We start from the raw sequence: 21490 nt of genomic DNA on the forward strand, positions 1-21490 counted from the left end.
CCCCCGGGGGTCGTGACCTGTGAGGGCGGGGGGCGGGGATCAATGGGTCCAATGATGCGCGTGGGCGACCGTTGGATCACGCAGGACCTGTCTGGGATGCGGCTTATGTGAAAATGAGAATTTTATTCAGTAACAGGTCATAGCAACGTTTGACATAATTTCTTCTTCTTTTTTTAATACAGTACAGTGCAAAAACCCTCGCGTACAAGCTTCAGGGTAGTTTAGTAAATACAATCATCTTTTTCTTTCTCTCTTTGATCAGATGCAATGCTCGAGTGTCTGACCAATCAGGAAACAGTATACGAGTTGACTGGATTAGAACATTAAAGGCCACTGGCAGACCGGACAGCATGTTCTCACACTGATATCAACACACACGCACACGCACACGCACACGCACACACTCCGTACAGCACATGAACAGCATACAAAGAAGAATTCCGCCGGACCCCGCAGGTCAAACGCAATGCAGACGGTATAAAATAAGTTAACTGGAATCACAGGTGTGCATCCCCCCCACCCCCACCCCACCCCCCCAATCACAACGGTTACATTGGCGGCGGCGGCGGAACACAGAGACACTCGAGCGTCGCGTGAGGCCTGTGCCACTCGCCATTGGCACAACAGCTTCCTCGCAGGTTTCAAGGGTCCGAAGAACCCCTCCCGGACTGGCCTAGCGGGGGCGTCAGAGGCAAGAGACGTTCCACGTGGTAACAGAGCAGAAGCGGGCTACCGGCTGTGCTTTTCCAAGAGGATGAACGGAGGGAGACCCAGGAGGACGATAAGATAAGGCAGAGAGTGAGCGCCCAGCTCCAGGCTGGAGATGGAGGGGCCGCTAGAAAACGAAGATCTTGTCTCTCTGGACGCTGTCGAGGTCGTCGTCCATGGTCAGCAGGACCTGGGCGGGAGGGAGGCAGCAGGAGCAACAAGTGAGAGAGAGAGAGAGAGAGAGAGAGAGAGAGAGAGAGAGATCATCCTCAGTGTATATAGTAATTCCCAATGTAGCAAATAAATGTAGGAATAAATAATAACATATGTAGTAAATTAATAGTAGCAATAATCAATATAATAATTAGTATTAATAATAGCATTTATATTGCATGTTCTTCTAGAACATAGGTGTCAAACTCTGGCCCGCGAGGCAATACAAAATCACCACTGGAGCTGCTACAGCACGTCCCACTACAACTACTACTGTGGGAAAAGGTTACTGTTGAAATTTAAATCTGAAGGCTACAAATAAAAAAAGAAGGATAAAAGTAAGTCTTCACATTTATTTTATTTGTTTATTTTGACTTTTTCTAATTTGAAATTCAATTCAGCATGTGTGCAATATGAAGTTATTTATTGTAAAGTATTAAGCTTTGCTTGTTCTATATTCAGGTTGAAGCGAAACTCATTTGGGTCCAAATGAAAAGGTTCACTGTTCTATTTGGAGGATTTTTTTTTTTTTTTTTCTAGTAAATATCAATGTTAACAACTTTCCAAGTGTTAAATGTTGGCCCCACCCCTGTTCACTGTAGTACAAACACAAATAAAACAAAACTGTCAAATCGATATACAACTGGTATCTGTGTCATGGTATCGGCACGTGTTTTACAAGTACAAGTAGAGTACTCAACCCCGGTATCGGCGCCGATACCCAACACTGGCATGGGATATCGGTGCATCCCTAGTTACAAATGAAAGCTCCAACAATGCACAAGTAGTGAAGTAAAAGCTGACGGTACCAGGAAGGATCCAAACATGGCGATGGAGGACAGGAAGTGCCAGATGTCGTGGTCGTCGAAGAACGACAGCAAGATGCAGTCCCGGTTGTGCTCGCGTGACTCGGCCGGAGTTTTCTGACACAGCGGGGAAACGAGACAGTGAGGCCGCGGCGAGTGAACATTTCAAGACACCTTGCCTGCTCCGACACCAGCAGTTCACATTTCTGAGACACTGACCTCCCACGTGCTGAGACCCTGGAAGAAGAAGTAGAGGGCGAAGCCCCAAACCACGGCGGTGAACAGGACGCACACCAGCGGCAGACACTTGATCTTCTCGCCGCTTCGCAGCTGGAAAAAATGTAAAAAAAATAAATAAATAAATGAAAAAAATCAAGATTCAAGAGAAATTTTCCGGATGAAGAACGCGAGCGCAAAAAAAAAAAAGAGGACGCACCTTCATGATAATGTAGAATGCAAAGTAGAGCAGCAGGTTGCAGATGCCGATAGCCAGCAGGTAGGAGGCGAAGTCGTTGGGTCTCTCGATGAGGCCGTAAGCAGCTCTGCCAGCAGGGGGCAGACAAATCAAGCTCAATCAGTCGGGCCTTTCTCTTTGGCCAGTCCCAGCATGGGCAAACTACGGCCTGGGGGCCATATGCGGCCCGTTAAGCTTTTTAATCCGGCCCTACAAACTTGAAGAAATTCTATTAGTAGTAAGTAAGTCATAAAACAGCTGTATTTCATCCATTTGTCAGTGTTTTAAGAGTCATTTCAATCAATAGATAAATATTGTGGGGCTTCAAAGACGCTGACTTTGTTGTAACATTTGTTCATTTTCAATTGATATTATTATTATTGATGACACGCTGGGCCTACATATCCCATGATGTATATTTTTTCTAACTCCATCCATCTGCTCCTGCTCCGGCCCCTCTGTCAAATCTTAGAAGCCACCGTGGCCACACCAGTCAGAAGGTTTGGACCAGTCAAAGCGAGCGATCGCTGGTCGTACTCACAGAGACCAGTTGACAATGTTCCCCATCACGAGCAGAACCATGCGGTCCTGCCAGGAAGACGGAGGGAAGGATTAGTGAAGAGCCAATATTGTCAAAGGCCAATGTAATGTTTCCCCTGCATCACTCACAATGTACATGGGCCAACTGCACTGCCTGATGCAGTCCGTGTAGATGATGTACACAATCCTGCGCAGCACCCCGGAGTCTGAAACACACAAGTAGAGCGGGAGATTTCAGAACAGTCGTCTGATCAAAAGCAGCCATAATGTGCAGCAAGGAAATAATTACTGAGTTACAACCCGTTTATAAAAAGAAACCAGGTACTATTTTTAAAATATCCGCTGCTAAACTTAATAAAAAAGCAACATCTGGTCAGAAATATCTTCTTTTTTTTTTTTTACTTATTTATGTGTGTTCTATTTTCTATATTCTATTAAATAAATATCTTTTTCCGATTTTTTCTTTCTGCGTGTAAGCTTAGACACTCCTCAACATTCTGTTGCGCTTGCAGAACAACAATAAAAGATTCTGAATTCTTTAAATACACAAGCAAAAGCAAATTGGAATAATCTCATTTGATATTTGATATTTCCTACGCGCCCTGCTGCAGACCGCCATCAGTCTGCACGCGCCACACTCGTATGACATGGCCTCACCCAGCCTCCATCGGCCCATGTAGTAGAGCTGCGTGCTGAGGAGGAGGGTGGCCAGGATGTGGATCACGGAGAAAACGATCCAGAACACCAGGTTGCCCTTCCCAAACACCTGCAAACCACAACATAGACAAAGGGAACGTGAGCTGTTTGCGTGCGTGCGTGTGTGTCAGCGTGCTTGCAACTCCGCCGCGTGCACTGCACTCACCACGCCCAGCACGGAGAAGAAGATGACCATGGCCAGGCAGGCGTAGGCAGTGTAGGCGCTGGCGTTGATGTCCGGGTGTCTCTTCTGGTAGAGCTTCAACATGCACAGTCCCGCAATCATGTACATGAAGGACGTGTCTGCAAGTGGAGCACGCACACACACACACACACACACACACACACACGCACGAACACACACACGCACACACACACACACACACACACACACACAGAGCGTGATTACCACCCTGTGGCAGGCTAGCAAGGCTGAGCAGAGGGAATCACTTTTGAATGTTGTTGGGATTACTCCATAAAAGTAATCCAACTACAAATGACAGATTACTCCTGAACAAAGTAATCTAATTACTTCTTTAACTAACTTTGTTTCATAAGTAATCAATTACAAATTACTTTAGTTAAAAAAAAAAAAAAAACATACAAGAAGCTAAAATACACATCCATAGCACTGAGCTATCACGACTTGCATCCAGACAAGAAGCCCACATTGCTCCTATAAAAACAAGTGCACCATCCCTTTACTGTTGCATACTGTTCTGGTGCTATTTTGTTTATGTTTTTTTAAATGTAGCCTTCCGTTGGATTTTCATGAAACTTTTTTTTTCTTAATTTTACAAATTCAAGCCAAGTTTGAGTTGGCTTGAATTCTTACCAAACTGGAAGTTTGTGTAGTTTGGACAGACGTGGTAGCAGGCGCTGAGCAGACCCTCCATCATTAAAGCCGTCCCCATGGCGTAAAACAGACCAAAGTGTTTTGGGATGCCGCACTCCTGTTGAAAAAAAAAAAAACACAAAACAAAACAAAGCGGGTATTAATGAGATCCAATCCATTATTAAGCAAGACTTGAGTGAAAGAACAAATAAACTACTTGGCTCCAGGCTTTTGGTGTCTACACTGTCTCTTTCATAATGACCTCTATTTTTTTTTTAAATAAGAAAAAAATAAAAATGAAGCTAAGAAATGTTGATGTGTGTCAATGCTGATGTGTTAAAGTAAATCAACTGCATATGTATCGCCATAAGCATACTTGCTTGCAAGCCTTCTGTTAACTCTTTCACTCTGAAATTTAGATTTGTTTGTTTTTGTCAATTGCGTTCTTTTTTTTTATTAACTGTTCAAAATAAACAATAAAGATAAGTTGTGAAATATATCTCAAGCTGCCCGCTGCTTGTGGAAGATCCTTGCGCGCCCTCACCAGTGAGTTGGGGTCGTTGCGCTCCATGGCGCGGTTGTGGACGATGTCTCGCTTGAGGACGATGAGGAGGAAGAGGAGGCCCAGCATGACGTAGCCCAGGTTGCTGAGGATGTTGTTGAACGCACTGCGAGGGAGGGAGAGAGGGAGGGGTCACAAGAGTCACTTTCATTTTCATTTTCTCTCCTGTGTCTGATAAGCAGAGCTGGCCGTTGAGGGCCAGACTGTGTGGAGCTGTGAACCTGCCTGAGGGCTCCCAGCGGGTGGGCACACAGGAAGTTGTAGAAGCAGATGTCTTGGTTTCCTGTGACGTTGACCACCTGGAAAGAAGGTTGAACGTTCAAAAAAAAAAAAAAAACTCCATAGGGGTTCAACTCAGCGTTTGTCAACTGGTGGGTCGCGACCCCCCCCCCCAAAAAAATATTTTTTATTATAAAATATATAATTATAAAGGGATACTAAATTAGATATATATGTTTATAGAGAAACTGTTGGCTAGGGCAGGGTTGGGCAAACTCTTTGACTGGTGGGGCCACAATGGGTTCTGAAATATGACAGAGGGGCTGGAGCAGCAGCAGATGGATGGAGTGAGTTGGTGACCCACCTCATAGGAGGAAAAAAATATCATGGGATGTGTAGAAAACGCTGCTTCAATGACATTTAAAAATGAACAAAAGCAAAGTTACAATAAAATCAGTGTCTTTGAAGCTCCACGGTAGTTAGCTCTTTATTGAAATGACTCTGAAACACTGAAAAAATGGATGAAATGAAGCAAGCTATTTTATGACTTACTTACTATTAATAGAATTTCTTCCAAGTTCAGTGGGCCACATTATAAAGCTTAACGGGCCGCATATGGTCCCCGGGCCGTGGTTTGCCCAATACCCGGGCTAGCGTTTTCATTTTTGCGGAATAAATCTGGCTCATGATAGGGGGGGGGAAATGTGGGTCGTGAGACTCCACCAGTTGAGAAGCGCTGCTCTAACTCGACGCTGCGATTGTCTCAGTCGTCAGCGTACCGTCTGGTAGGTGATGACCAGCTGGATGACTGGCAGGGCGTAGAACACAGCGATGGTGGCGATGTTCCTGCAAAGAGGGAGGTGGTCGTCAGGGTTTACCTGACAGCTTTGGGCATTTGGACTTTGGATGGGCGTTCACCCGGTGTCCTCACCAGAAGTAGATTTGATATTTCTTGCTGAGGATCCGCTTGTCTTTGCGAGCCAAGTCGGCCACACAGAGAAATTTCTGCAACAAGGACAACAACAAAAATAAATAAATAAATAAATAAATAAATAAGGGTCATTTTCACTGTGCACCACACAAGTCGCAGCCTCAAACTACACATCTGCACTCACTTTATTAGGCCGACATGTTCGGACAGCAGGTTTAAATGCACTATTTGGATTGTGCAAATTGAAAATGAATAATCCATGAGTAATCCAACTACTGTTATCGATTACTCCTTTACAAAAAGTAGTCTAATTACTTATCTAACTACTTTGTTTCATAAGTAATCAATTACTAATTACTTTAGTTTAAGAAAAGATAAAGTAACAGTTGAGAACGTCTTGTTTCCTGCGCATAACAAACACCGAACCACAATATTCTTTCATTTAGACGAAATGAACTCAAAGTTATGTTTGTGATTTCCAGCGACAAACGAAATCTTTTTTTTTTTTGTTTTGCTGCCGCCATGCTTGTCTTGGTGCATCATCAAAGCATGTCAATGACGTTGCATGCACGGCTGCATCATCAATCTGAGACATCGTTGTTTTCGGTTGTTTTTCTAAATTTCAGACATTTTGTGGATAATAAGACGGTTTTAGTTTGCAAAATATTTCGGAAAAGTAATGGAATCCTTACTGGATAAAGTAATTATGATGTAATTAGCATTTTTGCCAGAGTAATCCCGTTACATTATTCTGTTACTAAAAAAGCAGTTCAATCGCAGTAGTGGATTACTTAGTTATAGATTACTCGCCAACACTGTTGATAACGCAACAAAAAAATCTTTTATTCCTTCTGCCGTAATCATCCTGAGCACCTCTACTTTTTTCTAACATGCACTGTTGCCGTTTTTATGTATTTATTCATGTTTACTGTGTAAAATGTGTCTTGATGGAATATGTGAACGTGTTTCTGTCACCATCTGGGACAGACAATAAAGTTATCTATTCTATTCTATTCTATTCTATGTAAATAAAGTTTACGTGCTCGCTCCTTCTCCTGGGACGCCGATACGCGACGCCTGTATTTTGAAAAAACAGAGGCGTTCCAGACCTTGGTGCGGACGATGTTCTTGTCCGAGTCGATGTCGTCCAGCGTGTCGTAGTCGTCCTCCTCGATAGAGCTCAGTGACTCCTGCCTGCTTCGTCCGACGCTGTCCAGTGTTTGCTCTGACAAAGGCAAGAAAGAGGAGGGGAGTGAGCGACTGATGAAGAAGGAAAAAAAAAAAACAAAAACGCACTCATCGGTTACATGCACGTCCGTAAATAAACCAGTCATTCGGCCAAGGCAAGACACATCACAATTTCCCTCACATGCCAACCGCAATCATCATATTTTTAATCGTAATTGTGATTTTTGAAAAAATCCCAATGCCGTTTGATGAGAATCGAATGCAGTTTTGAGCCTTTTGATGGTATAATTCAGGGTGCTGATCGGTTCGGTGCAAATCTCATTTGGGGTGATTGAGCGAATTCAAGCGGCAGCGTGTCACCGACGGGCTGCGTGAAGGTGAAGCTGTTTGAAGAACGGGCGGCGTTTGAAAGGCTCCTGTCCTGGTGAGCAGAGACACACACAGAAAAATGAGGAGGAGGAGGAGGAGGAGGAGGCAAGAGCTGCTGGCAGGAGCAGGAGGAGGAGAGGACGGCCACACTCAGCAGACGGACTGACTGCCGTGGCGGAACAGCGGATGGAAAGCAGCTTCAGAGCCGTTCGCTACCAGCGACGCTGCTTGTCTGACGTGTGCGAGATTATTGTTTACTGCACACAAAGTTTATTAAAAATCATTCAAAACATTTATAGAGTCTTACATTTTAAAATTCATAGATATTGTATCCCTAAAAATATTGTTTTGAGTAAAAAGTCAAAGGTCTTCCCAACTATGTACAACATTTTTTTTTTAAGTAAGGTTGAGTGTGTTTGAAATAATTAATGTGATAACTAATGTTAAATACAGATGTGTTCCTGCTGAATGTAGGCTCAGCGGTGAATTGAAATAGTGCAGGTCTCTGTTGAGTTTCAAAATAAAAACACTGAAAGGTTAAAATAATAAAGGTTTACAATGAAAAATTGTTTAAAATGTAAAATGATCAAGAAGAATTGAGAGTATATTTTTCTTCTTTGTATGACTGATATTCTGGGTTATCTAGTAGCTTGTAGAGGCAAAAATAAGGGTTTTCAAATTTTGTTATTGCAATATATACAGTATATATATATATGTATATACATATATATACACATAAATACATACATACATACATACATATAAATGTACACACACACAAACACACATATGCAAATTTAGTTTTTTTTGGCATTGTATTCTATATTGAAACGTGAATAAACCATTCATTCATTCATTCATTCATTCATCCATTCATATCATCTCTGACAAATAAACAAATACATTTTACAATGTTTGTTTTGGTTTTTTTTGCGTACCCATGTATCCGTAGTTGTTGTCGGTGGACGTGGCGCTGTCCGTGATGGCCTCCGAGCTCAGCGTGCTGCCGTTGTCGGCTGGCAGAGACAAACGAGGGAAGGGGGGGGGGAGGGGCACAACTTGTTGCTTCGTTCAAATCTCAACGACGCAAAACGAAAAAAACAAAAAAAAAAACAAAAGCAAGAGGTTCCAAACGGCCGTGTGCAGAACTCACCGAAGGAGCCGTACTCATACGGCGAGACGGAGACTTGGCCTGCGTGCAGGGACACACAAACACAAAACGACTTCAGAGGCGCGACGTTAACGCACGACACTAATCACAACAAAAGGCCTGCAGGGGTGCGGCGACAAGTGCAGGGATCCAGCTTCAGAGTGCAAAGAGACGTCAGAAGTGGTTCGCGGTGCGTGAATGAGTGAGTGAGCGACGATCACAGCCCGTGACATCAGGCTTGTGCGACTGCATGAGTGTTTTCGTGACGCTCGCACGTCCGACCCTTTTCCCCTGAGACGCACGCAACCGCTGCGTGACATGCTTGCGTTTGGGTTTGGGTTTTATTTTTGCAGAGAAAACAGCGCAAAGCAAAGCAGCGACGTGACAACTCAACGGCGACAAAGCTCTTCATCGAAATGACTCGAAGAACACTGAAAAAATGGATGAAATTTCGCTATTTTATTCCTAACTTACTATCAATATAATTTCTTCAAGTTCAGCGGGCCGGTTTAAAAAAGCTTAACTGGCCGTATAAGGCCCCCGGGCCATAGTTTGCCCATGCCTGGGCTAGCGTTTTTACTTTTTGTGGAATAAATTTGAGTGCTGTGGAATAAATTTGGGTTGCAGGAATAGATAGATGATAAGGAATAAGTACAAAAAATGTGCTTTTATGTCTATTGAAAATGAAAAAAAGCGTTACAATAACATTTGTCTTTGAAGCCCCGTGATATTGGGCTCTTGACTGAAATGACTCTTAAAACAGTAAAAAAAAAAATTTTTTTAAATGATGAAATACAGCTATGTTATGACTTACTTACTATTAATATAATCTCTTCAAGTTCAGCAGGCCCGATAGAAAAGCTTAAAGTGGCCGCAAATGGCCCCCGGGCCTCGGTTTGCCCGTGCCTGGAATAGGCTGTTTTTCGAGCGAGGGTAAATGGCCTGGTGTTAGTGGACGAGCGTGGCGAGTGACAGCAGACAAGCGGCACAGGGTGAGGCAGGACGGGTGGCACACTCTAAATAAACAAATAAATAAATAAATAACGGTGTCGTCATACCGTCTCCGTTCTTTCCAAGTAGGGAGGCTGAGCCGCGTTGGCAGGAGGGAGCGAGAGTGAAAGACACACGTTCAGTACAAGCACACACAGAGGAGAAAACAGCGGATACATGATGGCGAGGATTGCTCGTGACCAGCGTTGGCGAGTAATCGATTACCAAGTAATCCACTACTGTAAGTAAACTACTTATTGAGTAATGGAGTGATGCGACTAGATGACTGCGGCAAAACTGGTAATCATATCATAATTGCTTCATCGAGTAACGATTTTCTGACTTTTCCGAGATCTTCTAATTATTTTAACCACATGGGCTGAAGGCACCAAGCGCTGTACATGAGTCTGTTCTGTGAAATGTGCAGTTTGTGTTCAGGGAGCAAACACCCATCCGTGTTTAGAGGACAGAGGCAATATTTGGAAGTGCAAAAATTGCAACTCTAATAAAGTTCATTCCAAAGCATCGTGAGCAACTGTTACCTTTACTTGTCTTTAACTAAAGTAATTAGTGATTCATAATTGATTACTTATGAAGCAAAGTAGTTAAAGAAGTAATTAGATGACTTTATTAAGGAGTAATCCGTAGTTGCATTACTTTTATGGAGCGACCCCAGCAACACTGCCCGTGACTAACGTAGAACACGTTTGTCCGAACACCCCATAATGAGCCCCGGAACCGTTTCAGCTGGTTGCTTGGTTACCTGTCTCGGCGGGCGACATGTCGGGGGGGATCTCAAACAGTTCTCTCTTCCTGTTCATCCTGCACACAAACACAGAGGACCAAATCCCTCAACGGCCGCTTCATTTTTTTTGAAAGTCAAACCTTTCTCTTGAAGGCACCCAGCAAGGTGGTCTGAAAGAGCGGGAAATGAACACCTGGATAGGGGTGTCATCGCTAACCCCTGGGCCCTTTGTGACGTCACAAAGTGACACACATTCAGAGCTGTGTGTCATGCCTGACAGAGTTAAAACACAACTACTTTGACCTTCCAGGCAAAAAATTAACCCCAAAGGACCACTTTATTTATGCAATAATGAATGAAATGACAAATTTATTGTATTTTAAAATTTCGAATTCAACTTTAAACCAAAACTATATGGTTTAATCATAAATCCACAAAACCAATAACATGCTTTGACAACTTTGTGTGTCACCTAATGAGTCTAAATGAGACGCTGATTGTTCAGGCCTCTTTTTGGAAGCTCTGAAATTCTCCACATTAAATGAGGACCACAGCTGAATGCACACAGCATCGCATTCGAAAATGGCAAAAGTGATGATTTTGCTGTACCGGGGGGAAAAAAACAACAACGACAACAAGAAAACCCCACACTTACCGTTTGTTTTCGATACAGGCCACCAGCAGCGTGAGCAGGTAGAAGGAGAGGAAGATGCCCAGGCAGAACAACATGCCCTTCACATACACACCAGCTGTGGGCAGTGAGAACAGAAATCAAGATCGAAATCAAATCTAATTTAAAAAAAAAAAAATCTAAATGATGAATCATTTGGCCAAGAAACGAACAAACAAACAAATGAGAAGTGGTCGATTCCTCCGTGGGACTCACAGTTGATGGCCGGCGAGACGAGGACGTCCAGGAGTTTGGTGCGGTTGCCGGCGTCGATCAGCTCGTCGGGACGCAGAGGGTAGAAGCGCAAGGGGCCGCCGCAGGCCTCGTCCTCCGTCTTCACCACCACCACCACGTAGAAGCTGTTGCTGGGGAAATCCTTTCTCTGGGCGGCAGCGACGGGAGAAAGAAAACTATTAGAAAAGTAATCGCGGAAGAAGACAAGCAAATAAAATAAAATAAAAAAACTCTAAATGAGTAAAGACGTTTCTCTTTTAATGTTTCTTATGATTTGTTTTTTGTTTTTTTATCATATCGACAGTCCTTTAACATTTTCCTATCCTTTGAATGATAAGATCAGTTTTCACAGCATTGTGAGGGTCTCCTCAATGACAACAGCTGAGCGACTCATCCTGACCTCATCCTTCCACACCAGTTTATACCGACGCCCTCGGGGTGGCGCTATTATGCATCCCTGAGGAAAACAGATTGGCGTTCAAGCGCCTCCGTTCCATCAGCTACTGAACCTCTGGACAGCGGACGGCAGCTACAAACGCAGAGCCGACAGACCCAGAAGGATTGTCTGTCTGCTTGTTTTTCTGAATGTGTTTCACGTGATACGTTTTGCTGCTGTGAACAAAATTCAGATTCAGCGACCTGGTTCGCGTGATTCACCGAGTCCTGATGGTCAAAATTCCAGAGAGCTGATTTAATCTACCTGCACCGTGATAGCTCCCTTTTTGGTCATGGTCTGGTACATCCCGATGAAGGCCACGTTGTTGTCCAGGTCGTAGACGGGGCACTGCGGAGGAAAGGAAGAGAAAGATGGAAAACACAGAAGAGGATGAAAGAAAGAGAGGCAGAATAAAAGAGGTGTGGCATAGTGTAAAGATTATAAATAAATAAAAATGCTGAAGGAAGAAAGTCAAGGTACAGTTAGTACAAGGTACAGGTAATTATTTCTGTTTTTCTGAGTGATTTTTTTTCCAGTGTTTTTTTCCAGAATAATATTCTTTTCTGTTTTTCGGACTAGTTTATTTCAATCAAGTTTTACTTTAACCTGGGTTCAAGACACTGGGAGATAGTCCTGTCTTTAAGTCACATGGTATTACCATTAGTTTGTTGACTTTACGCAGGCACCTGGAGAAACTGATCCTGCTTCTCTAGGATCAGTTAGACATATCAGGAGGCTCTTGCAGGTTGGCGGTTTTCTCGCAGGATTTTTGAGTATCGACAATAATAATAACGATAATTCAGAAGAAAAAAAACCTGAAAAACAGGGCTGAAAAAATTACTACCAAAAACAGGGAAAAATCTGTCAGAAAAACAGAAAAAATACATGAAACAAAGATCAGCGCCCTGAAAAACAGAGATTTTTTTCCCCAAGTGAATGCAATACGCTTCCAGAGCTTCAAGCTGAATTCTTCACACAGTAAACTAAGCTACGCCCTCTTGTGTCAGTGGAGTGTCACTGCACGCTTCTGCTTGGCCAGGACGGGAGGGAACGAGGCGAGGCGCACCTGGATGTCCTGGATGGACATGACGGAGCAGGGGAAGTTCATGTCTGAGTTGACCTTGACGACCACCGTGTCCACCCCGTCCGGGAAGTCATACTTGAAATACTGAGAGAAGAGACAAAGGACAGAAGTCGAATCAAGCAGGAGGGACATAGAATCGCACGTTTCCCGTTGTTCGGAGGGCAAGAAAGAAGAAGTTGATGAAACTGTATATTCTGTATAATAGTTTGGAATCCCAGCAGATCCTTGCAATGGAGTGCTTTTAGTTTGATGACGACAAGCGTTTTATTGGTTCCCCGCAGATGTGTTTATGATGAAAGGAAAGTCTACAGGTGACTGTTTTTCATGGTCAAGACCAATTGTATGAGCTTTGGCAGCCTGGACTGTCTGACCAGTAATTGTATTTCTTATGTTTCAAGCACACGACTTTTGCAAATGAAATATGAAATAACTAGGACTGTCAAATGAGTCAAATGATAAAAAAAAAATTATCGAGATTAATCGCAGAATCTTCATAGTTAACTGTGATTAATCACGGTTTGAATTGCATGTGTAAAATTCCCGCCCCCTAGCCAGCCCACTCTGTTGCTTTCTTTTGTGTGCATGTGTGTGTGTGTGTTTGTCTGTTTTTTAATCTCTCTCGCACTGTGTTTAGATACTGACAAATATAACGTCCACATATATGATGGCATTTGTCAGTCGCGGTATTTTATTTTGAAAATTGCTCTTATTTAGAAAAATTACCGGATTTTCTCGCGTTCCTTTGAGTGACTTCCTGTCCAGCTTGAGACGGCTCGAGCTCAAAATAGAGCAGCCACCGAAACGATCAATGCACGGCGCAAGCCGGCCTCACGTTTGAAATGCGATTACAAAAAAATTAACACCTTAATCTAGTAATATATATTTTTTTATATATATATACATATATATATATATATATATATATATATATATATATATATATATATATATATATATATATATAAAGGAACATTTTATGGAGGTAATTTATTCCCTTGTTGCGGGAAAGTCGAGCGGTGTTGATGGAGTTTTGTTTTAGTTTGTTTTTTTTCTCGTTTCACAAACGAGAAATCGCGATTAATCGCGATTGATCACGATTAATGCGCTAACTCTGACAGCCCTAAAAAAAACACGTAATCGAGTTTGCACCACGGAAAGGGGCTGTTGAATGTGATCACCACCTGAGGTTCTCTTTTTTTTTAAAAATAAGAAAAAGAAAACTCTCTCTCCTTCTCACCGTTCTTTTACACTTGTGTGGTAACTAATGAGGATTAAATAAGCAGTGAGCAAGTGTTCCCACAGTAAAAACTAGACTTGAGATGTGACACAGTTCCCTTTTTCAGTTGGACTTTCCCCAGCCTTGTATTTCCCGTCACACGGCCCCAACTGTGACTGGCACTGATTGCAGGCTGCAGTGGATGACCTTCCTCTTTGCAACAACAAAAAACAAAAGAACGAATCGCAAAGACGCGACGCGGGGAGGGAAAGCCGAGTACCTGAGGTTGGGATGGTGACGCTGTGAAGCTGAACTTCTTGTCCGTCCTGAAAATGAGATGGCGACACGTTTAACAACCCAGCGAGTTACCAGCGAGTAGGTCAAGGCCAGGTGTGCTGAACTGATCACGCGAGGCGGCGCACTCACTGCAGGGTGAAGCTTTCCACGCGGCTGACCCTCAGCTGGTAGTTGGTGCCCTGGCTGGAGAGCGTCGACACGTCCACAAAGAAGTACTGGGTCTCGGAGGCGGCCCGGGTCGGAGGTTGGCACAAGGTGTTGGCCACGTGTTTGTAGGGGTACTTCCTCTGGTAGCTGGAGAGAAACGCACACGGTGGGAGGTGAGGTTGACAGACAGGGAGCTCCAAAATCGGCCTCGGGTGAAAATCAAAGAGCGTCTGTGTTGAGGCAAGACGGAGTCCATCCTTCATTTTGCTCCCTCCGCTTTTCAAGAAAGTGCGTAATATTAACCGCAGTTCTGGAAAATCGTCCCTTTGTGATGTCACAAAGGGAAACCGACACATCAACCGTGTGTTGCTTCCACCCCTCCTCCCCACTTCCTTATTTTTTTAGTGTGTAAAGTGGAGGGAAAAAAATCATCAGATTCAGCAGGAGGCTGTAAACACGGGGCAAAAAGCTGGAAACTCATAAAGAACGAAACATCTTCTTGATGAGCCAAGAGTTGCTGAGAGGTTAGGTTAGGTTAGGTTATTCAATCAAAGTTTGTACATGCTCCAGTCTAGATGAGACTTTTCCGGAGAACAATTTATTTCCCTGAATGACACCTTTTTTTTTCTTCCAGTGGCTGAAACTTTTGCGACACTTTGCGAAATGTCCGCGTCAGCACGCTTCCATGTGAATCAGCGATGTACAGTACGCTGTAACTTGCTGATTCCCGCACAAAGTTCACATTTGTGATTACCTGCGACATGCCTCTCCACCAGACTTCACCTACAAGACATCCCTGCTATTAGACAACACAACACACACCCCGTTACTGATAGGCTCTCAGCCTGTGGCGTATTAACAGATAAACATTCAAACTGATATGTTTCATATCAGTCACTGAGTTCCCGTGGTTGTGTGCCCGCTGACTTCTTTTATTGCAGACGTACGGCAGATAGATTTCCTGAACAGAAGTTTACACAGCGAGATGCACCTGCTCAAAATATTACAGAGCGAGACGTACGATGCCAGGAATTCTGACATTGTTCATTTCACTGCAACTCCTCAAGTGCAGAGGGGGAAAAGCAGCTTCTCGCTTTAGACTCTTATGAGGTAAAAAGAAGAGCAGCATCAGCAAAAATGCACAGGCAGGACTTTGGACCACCACACAAGCATTTAAAGGTATGCCACGTCACGGCAGTGAGGGGGTGGCTCATTGAGATAATATGAGAGACGTTCTGATTTGATCAGTCGAAGTCTTCAAAAGTCAAAGGTCAACCAGTTAAATAAACTGGAGATTTGTCGAAATGAAATTAAAACCATGACAACTCACAATTTTGCAAAGCTTTATACTGGAACACTGGTCACACTGAGGTAATTATTGTGGGTCTAAGGGAGCTTTGAGACACATTGTCTAAAATACTTTTGAAATACATATTACTTTAACCTCCAGCAATGGTGCAAGAAACCTTTTTATAGGTAAGAAACCATATGAAAAATGTCTAAAGGAGTTTTTGTTCTCATTTGAGATTCAAGCAACATTGCAAACATGTGAAATGCAGAAAAGATTGCTGATGTCTATGTTACTTCTAGACTAGATCGCTGTAATTCCTTATAATCAGTACAGTCCAAATTCTTCACATGGGACTCGACACTAACTCAAAACGCTGCGGGAGGACACAGCACATTTCACCTGTCCTGGTATCTTTAGCTTGGATCTAGAAAAGAATTTAAGACCCTCCTGATTACTTATAAAGCTCTTCACTCTGAGGCTCCATCCTCCAGAGAGGCGCTTATTGATCTGCATGATCCTCCTGGAACCCTTCGCTCTGAGGATGCTGAGGAAGAAGTTTTAGCCTTTGGGCTCCTTCACTTTCAAACCATTTCCCGGCTTCTGTTCGGGGGGCGGGAACTGTGAGCTTATTTGAGACACTAACACTAACAAACTTTTTTTTTGTCACAAAGCTTACAGTTAGGAACAACAAACTGTCAGTTAAGCTGCTATAGGCTAAAACTGCTGAGGGAGCTCTTTCTCTCCCACTAAAGATCTGGAGCTTCTGTCCCTTCTGTCTTTCTCTACCTGAACTCCTCTACCACCTATTCACCCAATACTGCACTGAAGACACAGCTGACCAGTTCAGGACTCAGGACTTGAATTAGCGGCTGATCTTGTCCCATCACAGACCTGTTTTCCATCTGGACAGCAACCATAACAGTTTTCCACATTGCACATAAGTTGTTCTGAAATGTTTCAATGTTTCTCGGTATAATGAGAAGGCATTAGCTGGTTTTCTCTTTAATTGTGCAAAGCACTTTGAGACGCCTTTGGATGTGATTTAGAGCCTTATAAATAAAAGTTGATTGATTAACTGACTGATCCATTGAAAAATGTCATGGCAGAGCTTAAGCTTTTCTAATTACCTCTTATTCAGGCCAAAGTGTGGTGCTGGAATGTGTGTTTGCACACTAGATAGATAGATAGGTAGGTAGAAAGGTAGGTAGATAGATAGATAGATAGATAGATAGATAGATAGATAGATAGATAGATACTCACAGGCCTCTCAGTATAAGAGGGACTTGGAAGGACAGCACAGCTTGCTTCTGTCGCACAGCAAACAGGACGGGGCTGTCAACACCTTGTGACAGCACATCCACAGTCACACGCACACCGTCGGACTGAAAGAGCAGCGACAGGTCACATTATAAATGTCACACCGACCACTGTGACTGCTGGTGGCGGCGGTGACACACTCCTTGCTCGGGCGGGCGCCCTGAACTCACCTTGTTCCTGGAGACGGTGTGGTTGAAAGCGTATATGGTTTGGTTATCGCTGGTAACCGTGTCGTTGTAGGTGACATCGAACTCCGCGTCTTTCTGTACCACGTTCTTGCTCAAAACCGACGCCCCGACGCCGCAACCAAACTGGGTCACAAACAAGCAGAGCAGCGCCGCCAGTCCGGGTCCGAAGCGACGACAACAAGCGGCTCTCCGGCCGCTTTTATGGCGAGACTTCCAGCAACTCCTCAGCCCCATTTTTCCCTCCGCGCCGTGCTAATCAAGTGAGCGCAGGTCGCCAGCGTTAATCGTGCCTTCGTTGCGACAGTAGTGGACACAACTCCACCCCATTCGACCGCAATTGAGCGTCTAGCGGACTAGCTTAACTGAGCTGCGAGCGACAGCAGCCGCAGCAGTAGTAGCAGCGGCAGCAGCAGCTGATTGGCAGGCTGAAAGCTAATGCAGGATGTTTACATTCGCGGACGTCGCCCTCCTTCGTCAATGTTGACATCTGTGACGGACTCGAAGCTGCTTGCTACGCAACCGCTTCCCGAGTTCTCGGTCAAAAACACACATGAAAAACAATTAACGTGATAAACATTAAAACCCTGTATGTCACGGCGATCCTGCTGGCAGTCTTTCCTACTGTTAGCATCCTCCGTTGAGACGCTCGTGTTGTGATATCAAGAAGCCGCGCCAAAGATTGGGAACAACCACACGGAGCGACAAGATTTTACCTCCAGGTTTGTTCCTTGCCATCCCAACCCCACACCCCCCACCCCAAAAAAAATGATCGCTGATCACCGACCGCGCTGGTGGCGCATTGTGTCGTTCATTCCAAGAAGCAGAAGGCAGGAGGGGGATTGGGTTTGTTTACAAACGGTTCGGTGTAAAGATTTGGGAGCGTTGGCGCCCCCTACGACAAGAGAACAAAATGCTTTGTCATGACGTCACGCGTAACCACATCTAAACCAGGGGTCACCAACTTTTTTTGGGGGGCACTGAGAGCTACATCATGGGTCCTGAGCCGTATGAGGGGCTACCAGTGTGCTAGATTCTCCTGAAATAACAAACTCTCTGAGTTACATGTTATTATTAGTGATCCTCTTCTATGTGAAGACACTTATCAAGCTCATAAGTTCTCAATAATTATCAGAAATGACTGAACAAGGTTGGATAAAATTGAATTTTATACGCAGCTCAACGAGCTGTGCAATTTTTCGAACGGGTTTGCGGGCTCCTCATGAGGTCCTTGGGGGCGACCTGGTGCCACGTTGGTGACCCCTGATCCAAACAAACAAACAAACATCCAGTGCGTCCATCTTATTTTAAAGTCTATCATTTCACGTCCTGGTATTTCGTTACCGCGCAACATGTAAATAACACTATTACTCCCTCTCCCTCTTAATGCATTCTAGGAGCCTGTGGCACTTAGTGTAATAGTGTATTCTTCTTTGCCTCCATCTAAATCTATCCTCCGTATCCTCACTGCATCCATTAATCTCCTCTTTGCTCTTCATCTGGGCCTCCTGCCTGCCTGTTCACACCTCAGCATCCTTCTACTGATATATTCACCGTCACTTCTCTGAATGTGTATGTGTCTAAACTAAATCTTTCTGCAAAAGTCATGTGCTCGAAACATCGGAAATAACGTTGAGGTGGAAAAAGGCCTCTCTGGCTTTATCTCCAAAACACGCACTGTCCCTCTGATGTAATCATTCCTGATCACGTCCATCCTGGTCACTCCTAAAGAGAAGCTCCACATTTTGACCTCGTCTACCTCCAGGTTCTTCCCACTGTCTTTTTCTCTCACCACTGTTTGTCACCTTTGTCACACTTTAGAAAAGATGGACGTTTTCAACGTGTTCAAGTAGAATGAAACACAGCAACACGGAAAAGGTTTAAACATAATAGTGACCAACATTTTTTTTTTAATGGTAGTAGAGCTCAATTATGAAAGTCCCATGGTCAGGAACACAAATTGAGTGGACTTGATTGATTAATTATGATATGACAAAAAAAAAGAAGAGACACAAGAATGGAAATGGCAGTCAAGTATCAGCAGGTATTGTTGTTTCAAAGAATTTCTGTCCACTGGTGTTAGGATGAATCGTTGAAATTTTCATGTGACCAATATTTTTGTCTTACTTTAAATGATTTGAAATTTTCCTGAGACTTTGGACTGCATGTCTTGCGGTGGAAGTTTCTTGCAGTAACGTCGACCCACAGATGGGAGGCAGCAGTGCTGCGAGTCGTACCCAGCCTGCCAGAAAAGAGGACGAAGAAGAGGAATTCCGTGAGCACAGGGTAACGTGAACACGTGTAGTGAAGCAGCCCTTCCTTTTTCGAAAATGTCGCTGTTATTCTTTAATTATTCCTTTGAGGGTTTGAACTACTGGACCTCAAGGCTGCATCTTAGCGGAGGTAATATTTCCCATCTATTTTTGATTCATGGTATATCCTTTTTTTTCTCTGAATATGCTAAGAGCTTGAAAGCATGGCACACGTGGTGGTGCGTTACGGTCGGGGATAAAGTTTGTTATATATCTGAATTGTCGTTTAATTAGAAAGATCTGTCTTTTATACAACTGTGGTGCGGTGCGGGGCTTCGGGCGAATTTGAATCTCTTTGCGACTGTTTTGCAGCTTATGTTGGAGGAGACGCCAACACTTGACATGGAAGAGCTGCCGACAGCAGAAACACCCGGAGTGCTTAACCGTAGGTAATATCCCCGTGATGTCTCTCCCCCCCTTCATGTACTTATTGTTTCCGTGCATGGCTGAATTCTGCGTTACTCGAACGTAGTAATTGCAGTCAGACACCATGCGAGAGCATCGTTTTCGCACACCGACTACCACAGGATAACGGCGCTGATAACGGGCCGTATTCTTCCGTCGGGAGTGAATACAACGTTGTAGACTTTTTTTTTTTTCCTTCTTCTGTCAGTGTGTAGTTCAACTTGATGGATTGAAAAGGTTTTTTTAGACTGTTTTTTTGGGGGGGGATTGGGGAGCAGTATTTCATGTCTCTATTCTGTTAGCTACTCCTGGAAAGCCATTGTGTGACGTCACAAAGGGAACGTCACCTCATTCACCTTATTAACTTGACCCTCAGCTTACACTGCGACACTGCTGTGGCACTAAGAACAATACAAAAAATAAACTATACAGTAATTACAAAAAATCATTCAAGTCAATCTATATACAAACATTCAAGAGCAGATGTGCATAAGACGGTCAATTGTTAAGAAGCAGGTTTTAGAGGTTTTGGAAACCATTAGTGCATTATTTTTAATTGAGTCCAGAATGTGTCCGTCTCAGATCTATAAATTGTTTAAAAATGGAATGTGGGTCCTCTGTCAGTTGTGTTGTACCCATAGTTTCATCATCATGTCTTTTTTTTCCCCCATTATCTGCAGACTCATGATCATGAAGGCGTGCAGTGATGCTGCTGCTTAGTGTTGCAGCTCAGTGAGAGCAGAAGTCTTCAGCTGACCTCCCAGCTCAAAGGTGAGTTAAGGTACTGCACCGTGCCTTTTGTTGATCATCACTACTTTCAGAACATATTACCTCTGTAGGCATGGCTGAATTCTGTCCCAGCTGAACGGTGTTGGATACAGTCAGACACCATGCGAGAGCATCGTCTCCCTTCTGTTCACCAGCTGACTATAGGCGCCTCTCCCGGCCAATAGTTCGTTCGAACAGGACTGAGTACATATTCAGTCACCAGCCACTTTATCTGCTATTTATCTCGGTTGGTCTAATGGTGTGGGGATTTATTGTTGCTGACCATGTCCATTGTTATGTAACCCAGTGCCTTAAGATGAATGGTACCCTCATTAATATTGAAAAAGAAAAAAAGAAGCAAATCTTTCAATGGTGTTTTCTCTCTACCCACAGCTCCAGAAGAGAAATCGGTGATTCGCACCAGAAAGGAAAGTTGGAATAAAGGAAAGTCTAATAAGCCTGTAACTGTATTCACAATAAAGTTTTGTGTATTTGTTTTTATAAATATAGCCTTTATTTATTGATTCAAGACAGAAAAAACCGTCCAAAGCATCCTCAAAAAAAAAAAACTCCTGAAGAACAAAATGACCTGTGCTGGGACGTGCACCAACCCTACCAAGATTGACAAGTGGTCCACAATGTCAGATCCATTGAAATGATTTAAATGAATTAAATATGCACAAAATGAAAAAACCTTAAGTCTATGCCATAGCAAGCACACA

At 43.7% G+C, this 21490-nt stretch overlaps 1 protein-coding gene, 1 long non-coding RNA gene and 1 other non-coding gene across 7 annotated transcripts; 2 read left to right on the top strand and 1 right to left on the bottom strand.

Annotated features, from left to right (window-relative positions):
- Positions 1-103: 103 nt before the first annotated feature.
- On the bottom strand, positions 104-17818 carry sidt2 (SID1 transmembrane family, member 2). Of its 4 annotated transcripts, XM_076036006.1 has the most exons (26): positions 17269-17817; positions 17042-17163; positions 14473-14637; positions 14327-14372; positions 12813-12914; positions 12011-12094; positions 11293-11458; positions 11062-11155; positions 10425-10483; positions 9730-9756; positions 8675-8713; positions 8460-8537; positions 7074-7189; positions 5965-6038; positions 5813-5879; positions 5040-5113; positions 4797-4920; positions 4253-4370; positions 3584-3720; positions 3379-3487; positions 2851-2927; positions 2723-2769; positions 2164-2269; positions 1947-2057; positions 1731-1844; positions 104-898 (listed from the first exon to the last, which is right to left on the bottom strand). In XM_076036006.1, the coding sequence occupies exons 1-26, from the start codon at positions 17518-17520 to the stop codon at positions 836-838; spliced, it is 2571 nt and encodes an 856-aa protein (XP_075892121.1). In that variant the 5' UTR covers positions 17521-17817; the 3' UTR covers positions 104-835. The 4 variants fall into 4 exon arrangements, with proteins under 4 accessions (XP_075892121.1, XP_075892122.1, XP_075892123.1 ...); XM_076036007.1 differs by lacking the exon at positions 9730-9756; XM_076036008.1 differs by lacking the exons at positions 8460-8537; positions 8675-8713 and having other exon boundaries at positions 17269-17818.
- A 1705-nt stretch (positions 17819-19523) lies between these two features.
- On the top strand, positions 19524-21457 carry LOC142895176 (uncharacterized). Of its 2 annotated transcripts, none has more exons than XR_012928185.1 (4): positions 19524-19686; positions 19908-19984; positions 20681-20771; positions 21162-21457. It is a non-coding gene; the product is annotated as an uncharacterized LOC142895176 (long non-coding RNA). The 2 variants fall into 2 exon arrangements; XR_012928184.1 differs by having other exon boundaries at positions 19525-19686; positions 19908-19980.
- On the top strand, positions 20036-20174 carry LOC142895650 (small nucleolar RNA SNORA15). Its single transcript, XR_012928234.1, has one exon. It is a non-coding gene; the product is annotated as a small nucleolar RNA SNORA15 (small nucleolar RNA).
- Positions 21458-21490: the final 33 nt, after the last annotated feature.

The sequence above is a fragment of the Nelusetta ayraudi genome, unplaced genomic scaffold (genome assembly GCF_046127955.1).
Source record: "Nelusetta ayraudi isolate G7.1 ecotype Tasmania unplaced genomic scaffold, CSIRO-AGI_Nayr_v1 ptg000048l, whole genome shotgun sequence".
Classification (NCBI taxonomy): Eukaryota; Metazoa; Chordata; class Actinopteri; order Tetraodontiformes; family Monacanthidae; genus Nelusetta; species Nelusetta ayraudi.

Bases quoted from the DNA above. Each gene is read 5' to 3' on its own strand.
- sidt2 (XM_076036006.1), bottom strand. From the start codon at position 17,520: ATGGGGCTGAGGAGTTGCTGGAAGTCTCGCCATAAAAGCGGCCGGAGA. The intron at 12,095-12,812 runs GTGCGCCTCGCC...TTTCCTCCGCAG, and splicing joins TGTCCATCCAGGACATCCAG to TGCCCCGTCTACGACCTGGA. The intron at 5,880-5,964 runs GTGAGGACACCG...CCCTCTTTGCAG, and splicing joins AAATATCAAATCTACTTCTG to GAACATCGCCACCATCGCTG.